This window comes from Cervus elaphus, chromosome 30 (assembly GCF_910594005.1).
Source record: "Cervus elaphus chromosome 30, mCerEla1.1, whole genome shotgun sequence".
NCBI classification, from domain to species: Eukaryota; Metazoa; Chordata; class Mammalia; order Artiodactyla; family Cervidae; genus Cervus; species Cervus elaphus.
In genome coordinates this window covers 35,846,393-35,866,081 of record NC_057844.1, presented here as the reverse complement: position 1 = coordinate 35,866,081, position 19,689 = coordinate 35,846,393, and the positions used below count along the sequence as shown (strand labels likewise).

The 19,689-nt window shown below is 42.3% G+C and overlaps 1 protein-coding gene across 4 annotated transcripts in view; it reads right to left on the bottom strand.

The window, feature by feature from the left end:
- Positions 1 to 19,689, bottom strand: part of XPO4 (exportin 4) — an 86,378-nt gene that overhangs the window by 4,704 nt on the left and 61,985 nt on the right. For all 4 annotated transcript variants that reach the window (XM_043891713.1, XM_043891715.1, XM_043891714.1 and 1 more), the window contains 9 exons: positions 13,698 to 13,874; positions 13,009 to 13,151; positions 12,366 to 12,511; positions 11,440 to 11,617; positions 8,017 to 8,176; positions 7,359 to 7,528; positions 6,184 to 6,358; positions 3,654 to 3,947; positions 2,436 to 2,616 (listed from right to left, as the gene is read on the bottom strand). In XM_043891713.1, coding sequence (XP_043747648.1) covers positions 2,436 to 2,616; positions 3,654 to 3,947; positions 6,184 to 6,358; positions 7,359 to 7,528; positions 8,017 to 8,176; positions 11,440 to 11,617; positions 12,366 to 12,511; positions 13,009 to 13,151; positions 13,698 to 13,874 — 1,624 coding nt within the window. The remainder of the gene's footprint in view (positions 1 to 2,435; positions 2,617 to 3,653; positions 3,948 to 6,183; positions 6,359 to 7,358; positions 7,529 to 8,016; positions 8,177 to 11,439; positions 11,618 to 12,365; positions 12,512 to 13,008; positions 13,152 to 13,697; positions 13,875 to 19,689) is intronic.

Sequence of the window (19,689 nt, the reverse complement as noted above, 5' to 3'; positions counted from 1 at the left end):
ACACCCGGGTCCTCCTTTCCTGCTTCGCTCTAAGGGTCTGAGCACCGGGTGCAGGTATTCTGTGTTGACATTATCATTCTACAGTGATGAAAGTAAAACTAGTGCTTCATCAACGTTTTTTGAAAAGTAATGGTGACTCCACTGACACAATGGTCATATTGTGGAGTAAATTATTTCCACAGCAATATTCATTTTTCTCCTAGGTACATGGGATTTTTCTAAGCTGAAAAGGAAGGGAGAAAAATACTGGAATATTACATAAAATAGAGGGTTTTTTTTTTTAAGTTGCCAATATGACAAAGAATTATTATTCTTAATCCAAAAATGAGGCATAAATTACTAAGACTCCTAAGACCTAGATAGATAAAGGACCAAAATCCACAAATAAACATCTAAGAAACTGTATTTCAAATGTTCAATATTAGGAAAACAGGTGGGTTACCATGCAGCCATGAGAAAGTCATGAGATGTGTTAAAGACAAGGGAAAAGCTAACAATGAAAAAGGCAGAATATAAAATTACATTTGGACTATGACCACAAAAAAAATTGTACAAAATAACCTAAAGAGAAATTAACAAAAAGCAACTGAAACAGCTGACTCTGGATTAAGTCAAAGTATGGGTGGTTTTTCGGTCTATATACTTCACATCTTTTCTACTATGAGATATTACACTTACAACAAGGAGGAAAAAAAAATGGGGTTAAAAAAAAAAACCTACCTCTACTTAAAAACCATGTTTTCAGTGTAATTCTGTCCTTCTCTTCAGAGGCTCAGCTCTAGCTGGGAGGATCCTACTGTCCACAGTCGGGCACTGCTGAACCTCAGTCCCACTGGTAGGAAGCCTGGGCTGCTCGTGGGGCTCCCCGCGCCCCACACCTGCTCACGGGACAGGCTCTGGGCCCGGACTGTGGCACTTGGCTCTGCAGCCGCCGGTTCCCCCCGGAACGTCGCTCAGAGGCTCACTTTCAAATGTGCTTCGATATCTCACCCAGTGTGTCCATTCTTTCTAATTTTACCATCTGTTTTATCAGCTAATGCTGCTGCTTTTTCATTGTGTACTTTAACTGTCTTCATTTTTTTTCCTTCTAGATTTCAACTCTACCCACCTTTACTCTATTCTTTTTACCCTTATTTTATACTTTCAATCCTGAGCATTTTGGCCTCAATTTCTTTTCTAACATGTTAAAATGATTTTAATCCTTTTGCTTTTTTATTCTGAAAACCTGCCTGTCCACAGTGACCCATAACCTCTTTTCCACGGCTCACTCCTGGGGTCTTCTGGCCCCTCCGAATGCCCTTCACACAAAGCTCTCTGTCCCTCCCAACTTCTCAACTCCAGTCAGGGCTCAGGGCTCGCGCACTATGGTCCACACTCCCCTCAGATGTCCACACCCCAATGGGCACAGTGCTTGAACCTCAGCAAGTCGTGTCACACACGCCCTTCAAGGCAAAGGTCAGAACAGCTTGAGGCGTTACAGGGTCACCTGATCTAGGAAAGGTGACGCAGTGCCAGCCTGAAGGAATCAGGAACCCCAGGACCGACACCCACGTGAGCAGCCAGGCCTGGAGACAGTGGGCAGTGGAGGTCCATCATCTCGGGGCCCTGACACAGGGCAGAGACTGCCAGAAACCACTGGCGAGTGGACAGGAAAGTGACCAGTGCAAAGAACAGTGTCCACTGTCAGGTGTGCTGAGCCCAGGGGCTGGGAGGTTTCTGAGAAGAGGAGACAGCAGTACTCACGAGGTCAAATCACCCAGATGCACTGGCCTGTGACGGCGGAGGTGACGAGACCGCAAGTGATGAGAACAGGTACCAGAAGTACCTTGTAGCTCATCGTTAACCCACCTGAAACCCACCTGACTAGACAGGCACTGACCATCACACCCCCTCTACAGTGAGGGAGGCCCAGCGGAGCTAACAGACTTCCCCCAGGTCCTGCTGGTGGGGAGGCCCCAGCGCAGGGCTTCACAGAGTGGTGTGCCAGCGCCCAACTTCAGTGGCTCCCAAGCTGCATTGACCAAGGCTCGGGCTCCCTAGGCATACCGCAGAGGACACAGAGGAGAGAGTCAATTAAACTAACTCTGAAGACAATGGCCTCTGGAGTCCCATGCGGGGATGTGAGCACCAGCCCTGCTACCTGCTAGCTGTGCACCTTTGGGCAAGTGGCACAGCCTCTCTGTGCCGTTTCCTCCTCTCTCATGTGAGTGAGCAGTGGTACCAGCCTCATGCTGCTGGACATGAGCATGCCTGGCACCGACCGGAACCTTATGAAGGGCAGACACCAGCACTGCCGTCCCTGGAAGAGGACAGCCTGGCACACAGAGCGCTGGGCCCCCCGCCCCGCCCCGCCCCCACAGCCACAGAGACCAACTCTGCCTACCATGTGAACGGAGCTTCCCGGGGAGGCCACACCGAAGCCTCGCACACACTACCTGTGTCGCTGAAATCTATGAACTCTTTGGACAGAAGGTTGGTCAGAAGCTCCATGATGAGCAGAAGGTCCTGGTACTGCTCCTCCTCAGCTGTGACATCGATTCTCTGCCGCCCCAAGTTATTCTTTGAATACACTTGCAGCAGAGTGAGGCAGGCTTCATACAAGTTCATGGCTTTGGACTGGAAAAAAGCAGGCAGAAGTTATGCTACGAGGGAGAACCTGGCTGCGAAATAAACATAAATATCAAAGAACATTTAAATTTGGACATAATAAATTTACTCTAAATTCTGATAGTTGCTCTAACATTTGTTTTAAATTATATTAAAGCATTAATAAAAATGGAAAAGCATAAGACTACAGTTGCATTTAAAGTATTAGTAGTCTAACATAAAATTTGACACTTTGTGTGAATTTGATAATACATACGAGAAAGACAGTATGATTTGGGCAACAGAACTGCTTTACTACTTCAACTTCTTGTATGACAAGTTTTATTTTAAGATTGAAAATGGTTTAACTTGCAGAAGCACAGAGTACCAAAGCTTAGAATAAACAGCCCTGGCCTAACCACTGAACAACGCACCTGTGATGACACTTAACACCATTTACAAAATGAAACCTCACTTCTGAGCAGTTTCCTTTGATCTAATGGAGAAGGAAATGGCAACCCACTCCAGTATTCTTGCTTGGAGAATCCCACAGAGGAGCCTGGCAGGCTACAGCCCGTGGGGTCGCAAAGAGTCGGCCACGACTGAGCAACTAAACCACCACTTTGATCTAACAGCAACAACAACAAAACACAAATCGGGAACATCTTTGCTGACTGAATATAAAAGAACTTAGTCAGTCTAAACATTCATCTGATTACAAAACAAAGACACAAATCGCCACCTAAGATTCTAAGTCCTAGGGTTCCACCATAGAGAACTTGGTTACAATTTTCTACCATAATCCAACTGTTTTATCAAATAGTCTTCATCTGAATAAGGAGTAAAATACTAGTCAAAAGAAATGACTGATGATTAACATTTTTAGGGCAAGAATTTACATTCATTCCATGAGCCATCCTCTGAACTCTTTTGAAAATAATTTTTTTGAACAATGCTTTGGGGGCACAAGAGTATTATTTCAAATAATTGTTCACTCAGTGGGAAGGGTCTGTTACCCTGTTACACAGCTCTCAGGAACTCTGATCTGGAAGGGACCAACGACTCACCTCTCCAAGATAGCATATCTGCTTATGCGCAACTTCAACGAAAACTTCTATAATGAGGTTGACTGTCTCTGGTGTGTTTTTGTAAACTTCCATCAACCCAATGCAATTGGTAAGGAAGTCCATAAGGAAGTTAAAAAGGATGGCCACATTGTCCACCTGGGTGGCCTCAGCAATGCCGCACAGGGCCTCCAGCGTGGCCGTGATCTCCTGCTTCACCTCCTCCTGCTGGCATGTCTGTGGGAAGTTCTCCTGGTTTATCACTCTCAAGAACCGCTGCTGAAGCGGCTGAAGAACCTAGAAAATAAAGCATGAGTTTTCTAAACGTATGACTCACGAGTTTTTTCAATTTGGACAAATACTCACTTTCCACCACATTTCTAACTGCTGGAGGCAAAAAAGCACAGAAAACAAAGGTGATCCTAACTTCTGGCAAACAAATCACCCAGCGGCACATGGAAAGGTGCTCACATGATGAGGCAACAGGAAAACCAAGTCAAAACTCTGTGAAATACCTCACACCTGTCAGAGTGGCCATCCTCAAAAAGACAAGAAACAAGTGTCGGTGAGGATGTGGAGGAAAGGGAACCTCCATGCACTGTCAGTGGGAACTCGAGTTGGTGCAGCCACTATGGAAACAGTATGGCGGTTCCTCAAAAAATTAAAATTAGAATTCCCACATGATCCAGTCATTCCACCTTGGGTATTTATCTGAAAAAAGAAACACTAATTCAAAAAGATACACGCAGCCAATATTCACAGCAGCACCACTTACAACAGCCAAGATGAGGCAGCAACTAAAGTGTCCACTGACAGATGAATGGGTGAAGAAGGTGAGGGACATACACACAGTGGAATATTACTTGGCCATAAGGACAAGGAAATCATGCCATTCATTCATGGAGGGAGGAAGACGGTCAAAAGCACAAACTTCCTGTTAAAGGAAGCACTGGGGGTATAACATACATGACTTGACTACAGTTAACCACTGCTGTAGGAGATGTGGGAAGGTTAAGAGAGGCAATCTCAGGAGTTGTCATCACAAGAAAATAAATGCTCTTTAATTGCTTCTTCTTTTTCGTTACCCATGAGATGATGGATGCTAACTAAACTTACTGCAGCAATCCACTTCACAACATATGTAAGTTAAACCACTATGCTGCAAACCTTAAAGTTATACAGTGATGTATGTCAATCACGTCCCAGTAAAACTGAAATAAAGAAGTTAATGTTAATGAAAAACCATGTAAGTCCATGCGATCATCTTACTTCCTTCAGTAATTTGAGAAGAAAAAAAACATGACTTCCTCAATGCCATTCACAGAATTCAGCTACTATTCTCATCTCTTTTCAATTAGGGGGAAAAAAAGATACTTTATAAAGGGCCAGAGTGTAGATATTTTAGACTTCATAGGACAAACTATCTCTGGCCTAACTACTTAATTATGATTTCACTGTAGTGCAGAAGTAGCCAAGGAAAAGATATAACTGATTAAGCGTGACTGTATTTCAATAAAACTTTATTTATAAAATCAGACAGCAGTCAGATTTGGCCTGCGGGCTGCAGGCCAACCTCTGTCCTATGGGTGAAGACCAATAAGCTCTGAGTCTGTCTCTTTCCTTCCCAACTCCTCTTGGCACAGACCATAACTCCAGATACTGAGACCTGCCCTGGGTACAAGTAAATATGAGTAACCATGAAGAGGATGTCTTAATATTATTTAAAGCTGCACATACAATAATAAATTTAAATAGAACACATGGGACTGGGCTGGTTTTCGATCCTGTTCTAAAACCAGACTATTGCCTATTTCTGTTCTTGTGCCCTTTCTCAAGCACTGAGAGCATCCAATCACAGAGATGACAGACTGCTAACTCTCAGTGCCAGCTGAAACCTTCTTATATAAGACACTGTGTCCAGGGAGGCTGCTATGGGTTGAATTGCATCCGAGCTGTGCTCAGTCATGTGTCCAACTCTTCACAGCCTCAAACTGCAGCCCGCCAGGTTCCTCTGTTCATGGAATGTCCCAGGCAAGAATACTGGGGTGGGTTGCCATTTCCTCCTCTAGGGGATTGTTCCAACCCAGGAATCAAACATAGGTCTCCTGCATCGGCAGCTGGATTCTTTACCACAGCACCACCTGGGAAGCCCATGAGTTGAATTACATCCCCCCAAATGGAAATGCTGATGTCTGAACCCCTAGCACCTCAGAACACGACCTTATTTGGAAACAGGGCTATTTCAGAACCCCCACAGGTGACAAGGCTTCCCTGGTGGACACTGAAACACCAGGGCTTCCCTGGTAGCGCAGTTGGTAAAGAATTGCCTGCAATGTGGGAGACCTGGGTTTGATCCCTGGGTTGGGAAGATCCCCTGGAGAAGGGAATGGCTACCCACTCCAGTATTCTGGCCTGGAGAATTCTATGGATTGTATAGTCCATGGCATTGCAAAGAGTCAGACACGACTGACCAACTTTCACTTTCACTTCATGGGCGACACAGAGATGCCATGCAGATAAGGGGGGCCGTTACCTCTGTCCAGTACTGCTGCTTGGTTTCTGTGTCCATGTGTGCAAACCCTCCCAAGACAAGCGCCTTCATCAGCGTCCTCTGCACAGGGCTGGACAAGAAGTTCAGAGGTGGGCTTCGGCTTGCAAACTGCTTGGCTAAGTTCCACCAGTTTTCACACTGAATGACTAAGTTTGCCCTGTAGGGAGAAAGGACAGACATAAGATGCATTACTTACTTACCCTGCATGGACACGCAGTAACAAAAGTGGAAAACAACTGGATTTAACTACTTTTTCAAGTCCAGCATGGTAAACTTGGTACAGACTTGGAAGTCTTGTATTCAAACCCAATTAGCCGTTTGTCAAGGTAAAATTTATTTAATCTCCCTTAATTACCAGCTTCCTCATCTGTAAAATAAAGATAACAAGAATAACAGCTCTGAACCTCATGACTGAGACTGATGAGACGTGCAGATGCCGCACGTGCAATGTCAGGAGCAGCACCTGGTAAACTGTGAGAACTCAACATAACAGCAGCCAACGACAGGAGTAACCACAACCACGGACCCACAGAGTAAGAAAACTGAAAACATTTCCAGAATCTGTTGTAGAACACACTAAAAATTTTATTCTGTAAAATTAAAGTAATTGTTAAATTACCAACTTTTCTCATCTGTAAAATGGAGTAATACTAATGGGATACCTGAAAATTCAAATTAGACCACTCTACTCCTAATGTGGGAGAGACCTCTCTGCATTTGTACCAACAGTTTAATACATGTTCTAAAGCAGCAGTGCCTAACCATTTTGGCACTAGGGACCAGTTTCGTGGAAGACTATTTTCCCATGGACAGGGGAGGGGTGTGGGGGTGGTTTGCGGATGATTCAAGCACATCTCACTTGTGCTCCTGCCCCCTCATCTGACAGGAGGCAGAGCTCAGGCAGCGGTGCCAACAATGGGGAGCGGCAGTAAATATAGATGAAGCCCGCTCACCTCCTGCTGGGCAGCCAGGTTCCCAACAGGACACGGACAGTACCCATCAATGGCCCGAGGGCTGGCACCTGTTTTAAACACTGCTCCAAAACTGCAGGGTCTCCCTGGACCTCAGGACCGGGCGACTGTCCGTCAGTGGGAAAATCTCTCCTGACCTGACAGGCAGACCTCAGTCAGCAGTGCCTGAGGTCAGCATCTGCTCACCTCTCCCTTCTCTCCACCAGCGTGACAAGCAGCTGAACCGTGTCGTCCGCGAGGCCCTGCTCGCTGCTGCACACCGAGAGGTTGTTCAGGACCTTCTCTAAGAGGTAGCCAACAATCCACTGAGAGCCCTCTGTGTCTGCTCCAAACGCTGTGCTGAACGGCACACTTATCTTCAGAGAGAAAACAAATGTTTTAAGGTCAGAAAGATCTGCTGAAAAAGAAAGGAAGAAAAACCCACAGAGAAATCAAACTGAAATTAGCACTAAACCTGAAGTACCTCGCACCAATTTTCTATAGGTATTCATTTCCTGAAGTCCAGAAAGGACACTCTTAACCCACAGATGTTCCCCACTGTGGCTTTTCTGTTAGCATTAACTATTCTCATAACAGGAACATAGGCAGGTATTTACATCAAATGCAGAGCATGTAAATTAATCCATTCCTAAATAGTATTCTGAACTTCACAGAGCTTAAAGTATGCAGAATCACACGATGCTCTCTAGGAAAAGTTAATAAAACAGCACGCTGTCCACACAGTGTGGAAGATGCTTGGCTATTACTCACATGCTGATAAGAAAATCACCAAGAAAATTGTTCTCATTTCTCTAACTCCCATCCTCATAAACGCAAACCCAGTCAAGCGGTGCCACATTCTGACCTGATCGTACAGCTTCTCATCCACCAGGAGGTAAGTCTTTGCCCAACGCTTTAGAAACCAGACAATGTCTTTGCCCATCTGAGGGCTTAGCAGGTGTGTGAGGTGAGCCCTTATTGCCCGAGACTCAACTTCTGAAACTCTGAGGACGGCAGACAACAGCCTGTGGGCACAAAAAGGTGGTCATGTATTTATTTATTTATTTACTGGCTGTCTAACCATATTTTTTCCCCTAAAAGCCCTTTTATGTTTCTCAACTCTCTGAAACTGTCTTCAAGAGGGTTGGAGACACATCTGTGTCTCTTATTGCTGACCTTTCAGGAAGCAGGAGGAAAGAAAACATAGAGTCATGGCTAGAGACACCTTCTTCGGGGACAGAGCACACGTGAATCTACCATGTACAGATTCAAGATGGAGAAGTGCATGAAGTTAACCGCACAGAGTAAATGCAACTTAAAATTCCCACTGTTGGCACTGCTCTATTTTCACATGCTGGCTATTTTACGGTGTACACGGGCATAGCTAAGTGACTCATCTGAATATTGAGTACTGTCTCTAAATCTGACAGTCTTATTTACTTTCTAACAAACTTGATTAGTAATGGCATTTTTCAATAAAAATGTTGCACGTATGATCCCTTCTGAACACTATGGGGTTCAGATACTACACATACCCTGTGTAGTATTAACATAGCAGGATATGCGGGTAAGTAAAAAAGTCTTTGTTCTGCGTTTGGGAGGGGACACAAGTTATGTCCATTTAACTTGACTTTGGCTAAAAGGCAAAGTATCGAAGGACTGAAGGGGAGAAGCCCATCCTGACACCACTTCAGCAGCTTCAGTGCCGAGGCAAGACCACTCCTCTCGGGACAGAAATCCCCTCGTTACATGGAAGCTCATAGACAGTTTCAGTTCCTGACCCAACCAGCTACTGAGAAGCACCTCCTGCCATGGCTGCTCCCTGCTGCCCGGCTCCTTCCAGGCCTGTGACACCACCCCCACCTCCCACACCACGTGGGTTCTAACGTCCTGTCCCCAGAACCTCTTATGTCTCACTATATATATATATATATGTATATACAATGCTATGCCAACAGTGCTAAAAGTTAGAGAGTTTATGAACAAAAATAACCCAACAATTTCACAACCCATTTTAAGCTGGCATATCAGATTTTTTCCATTAATTGTTTAAATGATATAATTTGCAGCTTCACAGAATCTGAACTAAGTAATTACAGTAGCCACTTGAATGTATGCATTGGAATGTAATAATCATAGAATTCTGACACCACCATCATTCATTTGAAAAATAAACAAATTGTTCTTTTAACAACTGGAAACTTTATATTCTTTTTCTCCTTAAATTTTTATTTCTATTTCATTCCCCATAAAAATATTATCCTAACACAATCAATGTTTATACTCACTTTATTGATCATATACCATACACTTCTCTGAAACAAGTATATAAAGATATTAAAATACCATTCTTAAAAATTTCCCATAAGACTGTGCTAAAGATGTCCTCTGGATTAAGTTATCATTACAATACTTATTAGTACACAACTAAGCAAAATGTAATGCCAATTTAAATAAATTAAACACATTTATTTAAAAATTTCTGTACAATATAGTCAAAATCTCATAACTATAAATGTTACATAAACTTTAAAAATTGTGAATCACTATATTGTACAGCTGTAATTCACATAATATTGTAGGCCAATTATACTGTAACTTAAAAAATTAACATACACAAAGATGTATGTATCTGAATAAGATAAATGTGGGTTTTCTTTTTCTAAATTAGCCCATATTATGTTTGATTCCTGCTTTTCATTTCAATGGATGTAAGCACTGAGAACACACATTCATGTAAGTAAATAGAAGGTATTTCTAAAACAGCAGGGCACCTGGTGCCTCTGAGGTAAAGCCCACGTTCGTGGCATCAGGTGACATCACGTGACACGACAGCGCCCGTGGCCCTGTCTGCTTCCCGCAGCTCCTATGCTGGCTAACAATTCCCCCGCTTCCTACTTCTCCCTCTTGCCCATGAGGAGCTGGAAGATGGGAGCCTCTGTTTGCTTTGGCTAGACCAGTGTCTGGTGCATAGTAAGGATTCAATAGTTGTCAAATGATCAATTCTTCAAGAAATATGAACTACTTTTTTAATAAACAAGGCCTGATTCTCTCCTACCACTCAATTTCACACTAATTCTTTGGACTGAAAAACAATAGCGATTCTTTGTTGTTTCACCCCCACCTCAACCCTCCATAGTCTGTGCTCTCAGATACCAAAATGTTTTGCCCCCACACTGATACCCAAGAGTGGTAAGAATCGAAAAAGCACTGAAAATACAAGGACAGCATTCCTGAGGGTGCTGCCCAGACAGGGACAAAGGCACGGAAAATAACAGGACAGCACCATGGAATTAACACTCCCCATGAACCAAACCAATCCAAACCAGTTGTTCACCTAAGGCCTACAAGCAACTCCAAAGGAAGAAAGAAGAGTCTTCTAGTAAAGGGTGGGTATTTTATTCCCAATGAGAGAATGCAACAATAAAGGAAATAAATTCCCAAACGTTTCCTTGACGTCTGCTTAACAGTTTAATGTTTTAAAAATCGTATTTTTCATTGCACAGGTTTAAGTGGTATCTATGTATTTTGCATTAAAATAAAAAGAATGAGGGGGCAGCATCTTGAGTTACTGATCTTGCAACTGACAGACGCAGTATTATTTCATTATTCTCTCTTCCAGCCACCTAAATTTAAAGATGCTGAAACTTAAACTGCTGTTTTCAAATCTGCTTTCAGGAGGATATTTAGTTGAGGTTCATCCCACCTTAACCTCACCATCAAGAATTAATGGAAGATCTGCCACTGCTCTTAGAAAGATCACAGTGAATTTTCTCTCTGGAGGCTGCTGCCATCTTGTAACAGGGCTCCCAAGGGTCACATATTCAGGACAAACACTTCTGCTTTGAAAGAGACGGGAACGCCCCTGGAAAGACGTTCCAGCTTCCTGAACAGCAAGGATGTGCTCACGTCCACCTGGTTTCCAAGAACTCCCCAGTCCTGGTGCTTTCACTCGGGTGCCTGAGCCCACATTAGCACTGTTTTCTGGTGGGCAAGGGATGTGTTTGTGACAATCAGCCCAGATGTCCCCCCAGAGCCTCGCTGCACCCGGAGTAAGCTCACGCTGTTTTCCTCAGCCCTGGACATGCTGTCCGTTCCCAGCAGAGTGACGCTGCTCAAATGCACAGAGTACCTGCATCCTTGCTTGTTTCAAGGCTTCTCCAAGTTTTATCTTCTTTCATGTGTCAGCTTTAAAACAACCTGTCTGTCACTCGAGTCATCTACTCATCAACTCAGAATTTATAAAACAGAATAAATTACAAGAGCACAGCTATAGAGGTCATATTACCTAATCACAGAATCTGTTCTGTTGTACCCTGGGATGGAAGAAGCCTTTTCTCCTGGAGATCCCAAAATTTGAAGTGTTGTATTAATGTCAACTTCAGATGAATGCTTAATGGAATATTCCATTATTTCTGGAGGTATTAGCGGAGTCTCTCCCTGAGTATCATCAGCTAAGAGGTAGCCTTCAGTTTAAAAAAAATTAAAAATGAACACTTAAGAATCTACATTTATCAAATTGCACTATAAACGCGTTCAGTTTTGATTTATATACATCATATAAATTGATGTAAAAGTAAATAATAAACGTTAATATGTTAATTTCAAGCTTGATGAGAAGAAACTTTCTATTTCTAAGATAATTAATCCTCAAAAATACAGGAAAGGACAAATGTTTTATTCACCAATTTTAAAATTCATATATTGACATGTAGGCTTTTTACTCTATGACCTTTAAAGAATTTCTGGTAATATATTCTGCAAAATTAACATGGATTCTATTACCTCAATAAAAAGTCAATATTTGGGAACGCCTTTCCAAACAGTAAGGTCTTTTCCCCTTTGATTATTTAAAATACAGAAACACTGACAACATGGTTACAGAAGACCCTAAAGGAAAGTCAGACTGCCAGGACCAGCACTCTGGCTCCAAATGTTAGCATGGCCAGGGCCAGTCTCCAGGTCTCAGCTTCTTCACAGATAAGACGGGGTGATAATTAACAGCCAGAGTATCAATAACAGCAACAAGGACACAGTGAGACCTAGTGATGGCACCAATGCAGGGCCGCACTGAGCTCCACACAGAACATGTGGTTCGGGACCGGTAAGGACACTGCCCCGGCTCTGGGACACACGCAGCTGTGTCCAGGTCTCAAGTTCAACCCTACACGAGAACTGCTGCTATTAACACAGGCCAGGAAACAAGCAACTGACCTGTAACTAGAATGAGCCAGTGGATGTCCTCATACAGGTCGTCTAACGTCTTGCTGTCAGCGGAGCCTGAGGCGGGCGAGGCGAGGAGCTGCTGCTGCTGCCGCTGGAGCTGCCCGTGGAGCCGCGTGACTCTCTCCTCTAACAGACTACAAGAGGGAAGACACCAACGCCTTCATGAGGCTCGGAGAGCAAAGACCAGAGCGACTTATCACTCCCATTTACTGACAGCGTGGATTCAGATGTTAGCACAGAGCACATATACAGAAATATTTATTATATACACAATGTTCTCATGGCGCTATAAGAATTGTGATTTATTGTTTACGACATAGTATTAAAACATCACTTTACAAACAATCAAGGTTTACAACAGGCATTTGAAAACCAGTTATTCCAGGTGTTTATTGATATGGGTCCAATGTTTCTCATACCACGTTTTCCATAATCTGTCTGCCATCTATGCTGTGGTGCCTGGGCTCCAAATGTACAAGCCAAGGAACGCCACCACGAGTGCGTTTCTGTCCACTTGTTCCATGTGCTGTGCCCGGGGCGGGGGTGTTTACAGTCTTTAAACACTTAAAGCTCTCCGGGGCATGTGACTACAGGGTGTTTGCTCCATGGGGTGTCTTTGGACCGTGTGTACCTTGTCAGGAGAGGGATACAGTGCTCTGCAGCAATGCGTCCTAGCATTCCTACACTGGCTAGCTGATCAGAAAACTGGTCTCGGTCGTCCTCCTGGAGTTCACTGATCTCTTCTTCCTCCCGAGAGGCCACTCCGTTGGCAGTCTGTTATTGACGAAAGAAAGAAAAGACTGAGCTGATCTTAGGACCCAGCCTGTTGCTGCGCTGAGGAACAGAACCTCAAGACCTTCAAGAAGGAGCACCTTCAAGTGCAGCTGCTAGGGATGCCCACCTGCCTGCCCAGTTACTAAAAGGGGGGAAATTCCAAGAGAAAGAAGTGGGGGTCTGACCACTCCCACCAATCACAGGTAAACATGGCCAGTGCACACCTACACTCCACTCCCCACACGGAGTGGAGTTCCTGTCGTCTCTGAGGAGCTCTGACATCACTAAGAGCCACCACACCTTGGGTGTCACTGGACAATCAGCAAGACACAGCAGGTGACTGAGAACTGAAGAGAAATGGAGAACCAGAAGCCACAGCCCATGAAACACGAACCTGCATAGATTCCTGCTCTCCACCTGGCACTCTCAGCAAGTCCTTGGAAAGAGCTCACCCTAAATTTCTAGTATCATGTGTGATGGGACAAACAGACCAACGAGAGCCCACAAGGAAACAGGTTTTTAACTACAACCTGGCTTAAAACTCACCAGATTCCTTGTGCCATCGGGTGCAGCGAGGTGGCACTGAATGTAGGAATTGAACACCTGGACTGCGTGCTGGGTGAAAAAGCCTTTATGGAAATGCTTGTCGTCTTGTACCAGCGTCAGCCAGGATTCCAGCAGCCTGTCGTATGCCTCCATGTACACCATGTCGTCTTTGTCCAGCTAGGAGGAAGGGGCATTCACAAGACAGACACCAGTGAGACGAGTCACCACAGACAGGTCCACGCGTTGGCCTTCAACAAAGTTCCCAATCAGCAATCAGCAACTGAGCTAACTGATCTCATCTTCAAATTAACTGATCAACTCAAACACTGCAGTAAACATGTACAGGCTTCTTATTACACTTTCTAAAAAGCTTTCTAACTTACTCAAATTCTTAGGCAAATAGGAATTAATGTTCATTTCTGTAAAAGACTAACCATTCAGCACTTTGTAGATCATGTATTTTTCAAGCAAAGATAACTGACATTTGTCTATGTCAAGAAGAGAACTGTTCGGGCTTTGTACATACTCCATGACATTGTATTAGAAACTGGAAAGGCAAAAATGGGCCTCAGAGAACCCGGAGGAGGGCCCTAAGGAGAAGCATGAGTGAGGACGCATGGGGAGGCCAGCGGATGGCGAGCAAACCTGGGGGCCGGGGGTGGGTGTCAGACTTGGATAGCATGTCCCCAGCGTGGACAGGCTGGGTTCTAAGATCACTTCAGAGCAGAGGGTTTCTCGGTAAGGAAGAGTCCACACTGAGCGACTCTGGGCAGCTCTGCGAGCGCAGCGTCTGACACTTTACTCTTCTCACGTGCCAGTGAGAAACTACGCCTGAAGTTTGCCATTAATTAGTACGACTGTATACAATTCAGTCTTTGCATTGATTTGTTCATCCACAAATTCACCAGATCACCAATCAGCGAAAACCAGAATACTTATGTATCAAGCACTATGTTCAAAAACATAAATAACAGCATTCAGAGACTTTCACATTGTGTCCAATGAAAAAAAGGGAGAAGCGAACAAACAATCGCAGAAGACACACTGAAGGTCACAAGAGAGAAATGCACATCACGGGGCTGGTATTTGCTGTGATAATGGTGTCTCTCAGGTTTGGTCTACAGCTCGTCTTCTAGCCTCAAGCTACAAACACAGAGGTCTGGAACCTCCATCAGAGGACAACCACCTCAGACTGTTATCCCAGCAATCTGTCAATGACTCAAAGAAGGAAGTAATGGGAGATCTCTTTCAAGAATTCCAAATAAGCCAGACGTCAAATACCACCTTCAGACGGGAGTAGGTAAGCACCTGAAGAACTGCGTCCAGCAATAGTGTTTTATGTCTTTAGCTTTTACTAACCTAGGGGATACAGAGAAAAATGGTCATTTTCTATATCAGATGAAGCTTTAATTTTTTGAAAAAATATTTAAAAGTAATCTGTGAAAACTTCACAAAAGAATAAAGGGAAAGTAAAAAAAAATCTTCATTAGATAACTTCATAAAGAATTTAAAAATAGCAAACCTAGAGCTTCCCTGGTGGTCTAGCTGTTAAGAATTCACCTGCCAACACAGGGGACAGAGTTCATTCCCTAATCTGGCAAGATCCCACATGCCTCAGAGCAACTAAGCCCGGGAGCCTCAATGGCTGAAGCACACACAGCTGGAGCCCCTGCCCTGCAACAAGAGGCCCGAGCACCTCAACAAGAGAAAGTTCTCTTCAGCAATGAAGAACCAGCGTAGCCAAAAATAAATCAGTAGAGTAAATTATACAAATAATTTTTTAAAATAGCAAACCCAAATTTTATTCCTATTTTTCTGACCGTGAAGGTGTTTTTACTGAAAACGAGCAACATTATTTGAGTACAACTAACTAGGACATACTCATGTTGTAAACAGTCAATTCTTAGTATCTGTGATATTTACATCCTGTAAAGTTGACCCAGCACTGAATCAGCGAACACTCTGGTCACTACAGTTACACTGTGCAAAGGTGGACGAACAGATACATCACCTTGTTTCACATGTGTTTCTGTGCATAGACACCTTACTTCACATACAGTGTTGATTCATGGCCAGCAGCCTGTTCAACAAAGCTCATCTAACACACACATCTTCTCCCTAAGGCATGCTCTAGCCTCAGTGCACTTGGGCACAACACCTGGAAGCCATCTGAAATAGCAAGATCATCGAATTGTTAAGTACTTCAGTATTTTTTGACAAAACTTTGGGGAACCCCATTTCACACAAAAATGCAGCACTGGAGATGGTAAGAAGGACATCTGTTTGTAGTGAGAACAAGCATGCTGGGTGGATCATGGTTTTTGTCACTCTCTTGCATGCACATGTCCATAAATGACCAAGAAAAGTCACACTAGTGCTGATTTTGGGGGTCACAAAGAGTTCTCAGCAAGAAAGTGAATCTGCAAATATGGAATCCACATTCAACGAGGACCAACTGCACTTGTAAAGTCTAACTCCAGGAGGTCCTAGCGTCCTACTCATGCTGGTTCTTCCTGCTCACGCACCATCAGAAGGTGTTTTTTTCAAACCTTGACAGCTCGTAATTTTGTTGAAGGACAGCCATGTTCTTGGTTCCATAAAGGCAGTAACATATATTTGCTTAATTTCTAAATACCAATAAAAATGATCAATTCAGTCAATTTTTCCATTACATCCGTTATTTCCTTCCACACTGCTTTCAATGCAATTATAAACCCTATTAAATAAATTCTTTTGCACAAACATCAAAAAAGATGAAGGAGTACCGTCAGTAAACTTTAGGAAACTTTAAACTCACAAAATATTGGGTGAAGCTTTTCCATGGAATAACTGACTGGATGGGAATGCCATATTTTCTTTTTGTTCTTGGAAATAAGACTGTTGGCTCATAAATTGTTGAGCTTGGGAAAACTGATTGCCTAAAACTGTCCCAGATTTCACTTACACATCAGTTTTACCAACATTATTAGAGCTCAGAGAGCTGCTGTCTCTACATTCATCTTCTGCTTAGCACTGTGAAACATCTTATTCTGAAAATTTCTCTCTTTGATACTCTGGGCAGAAAGTGAAAAACTCTGAATTTAAAATAGCATCCAATGAAATGTTAACAACAACAACATAACATAAAAAAGATGGCATCTCAAGACCTCTTGAAAGACTGTACCATATTTTAGAAAATGCAATCAGGAAACTGAAGTCATAAAGAGTATTTATTCTATTTGTGATGATTAATTTCACTATTCCACCAACCTTGTAGGTGATTCTATCATTCTTCCATTTTCTTATTCTTTTAGTCTCTTTTTTTTTATTATAGATGGGAATTGATGAGTAATGGTGAACTACTTTCTAAGATTATGAAATAGCAAAACGCTTCAAAATATAAAGCAGATCACTAAAATTCCACAATGCATTTTAGCCTTATGTTAAGATAATTACAAATATTCTTTTTGTTCTAAGGTCTCTAAGGAAGAATAAAAATAATGAAAAACTGATGATTAAACAGAGCTGTTCAAAAAGAAATCCAAAAGCTAGACTCTGGTGGAACACTGAAGGTTAAAGAGTCAAATAAAACCTATTCAGACATCATCTGTTGCCATGGGATTGAGGATCCGTGTCATTCACAACATGAAGCTTTGCAGGAGATCATTTTCCATCTTTATTTTTACCAAATATTCGGGAGCATTCCTCTGAGGAGCAGGTGTGCTTCCTCTTTTTCCCCCAAGAGCCTTCTAAGGACCTGGTTATCTCCAGCCCCTTCTAAAAAGTCAGGCTTGCGGGTACAGATACTACAGCCTGATTATTCAGATTGCTCCTTTTCTCTAGGCTTGACTTTCTACTTTCCTCTTTCATCTAATTGCCTTCTGCAAGTTCTAAAAGATTATCTCACTATAAACGTTCTTTTTATAAGCCATCAGAAGTTTTGTATGAAACAAAGAGTTATGAAAAAATACAATAACCTCTGTTATAGTTTTAATGACTAAGTTCTTTCTCTCTAGGACACATCCACTATTAAAGGCTGCCTAATTCATGAAAGGGAAATCTTACAGAGAACAAGACACCATTTGAGGGGTTATGTGAAAATGGAGCTGATTTAAGAATGTCTGTCTAACCGGGGAGTCACTTGTGATTTGTGCATGAAAGTATTTGCTGCAGCATTACTGAAAACAGTACAAACTAATTCACTGAATCATTCCCTAAGGTTCTGCATTAAAAACGATTTCTAACTCCAATTAATGACATTAGATGCTGATTATATAAAGGTATTATATAGGTCTGGATGTGAATCAACAGATGCCAAGAAAGTGATAAATGATGGAATGTTGGAGAATTTTAATTTCATGTACTATCTGAATTGCTTTTACCAATGACCATATACCATTTTCACATTAAAACTGTATTCTGAAATAACAGTAGGAACAAAATTATAAGAAATAGGCATGTTTCATTCTAATAAATGTATTAATAGAAAAAAAAAAGTGTCTTCATATTTGGATCAAGGAAAAAAGGAAACCTGAATACTCCGATAACTAACCAAACAAAAAAAATTTTTTTTAATTCTTCCCCCAAAGAAAATACCAGCTTATTATTAATTAAACTTACAGGTGAGATCTACTAAACCAGCAAAAAGCAAAAACAAAACAACCAATCTTACAGAGACTGATCCAGAGAAGAGGAAACAAGAATGAGAAAGACATAACTCAGGAAGTGATGTGACCCTGACACCAAACAAACCCAGCCATTCACAAAAGGCCATGACACATGGTTGAGCTGGGTTCAACTCAGAAATGCAAGGGCAACTTTAACAAAAGAAAAATCTATAAAACCAACTGATCACACTAACAGATCAAGTAGAAACACAATTAATGACATTCAATACTCAACCATGTTTTTAAAATCTATTAGTGGGGCTGCCCTGGTGGTTCAGTGGTTAAGAATCCATCTTCCAATGCCGAGGACACAGGTTCCATCCCTGGTCAGGGAACTAAGATCTCACCTGCCTCAGGGCAACTATGCCGGCAAGGTGCAACTACCGAGGCTGCACTCTGCAACGAGAGGCCCCCATGCAAGCAGAGAAAGCCCACACATCACAATGAAGACCTAGCAATCAAAATTTAAAAACAAACAAAAAACTTATTACTCATTCTGATAAAGGAGAGCTCAAAAACGGTTAGCAAACATTACTCCTAATGATGAACCAGAAAACATGTCTTCTATTACCAAGTGATTCAACACTGCGCCATAAGAAATGAATCATACACTAAGCATCAGAAATACAAATGGTGAAGACTGAAAAAAACAAGACTGTCATTATTCAGATGACACAACTGTCCACAGAGGAAAACTGTTAGAATCAGTAAGAATTCTGAAAGGTCAGTAAATATCAGATCAACATACAAACGCCAACTTCAATTCTCCATGCCAGCAGCAATCTCAAAAATGAGATTTACAGAAGATACTATTTACAACAGCAACAAGAATGAAAGGCATTAAAGGAAAACTTATTCCTTATTGAAAGGTAATAAATTATACCTTAATTAATATGGAGAAATACCACATTTATGGGCAGAATTAATACAGTAGAGATGTCTACTTTTCACTAAAGAATCACTATAATTCCAAGCACAATCCAAGTTGAAAAACTGACACAATTTTTACAGAAAATGAAAAAGCCAACACAGTCAAGATTCCTCCTGAAAATCCAGGGTGCAGTGGGAACTGACATTACCTTAAAACAACACAAAGGTGCAAAAATAGACTAACTGACCAATGGAAGTGGTTAGTGCTCAGGAAAGATGAACTAGTATGTGAACACTAGATATATGACAGTAATAGTCTTACAAATCATTAGGAAAGGAAGGGCTATTTGATGCAACTTGCTGGCAGCAGAGGAAAACAGCAACAAAACAAAAAGACAATCTAACAAATGGGGAAAAAATATTTGCAAACCATATATTTGATAAGAGGTTAATATCCAAAATATATAAGAAACTCT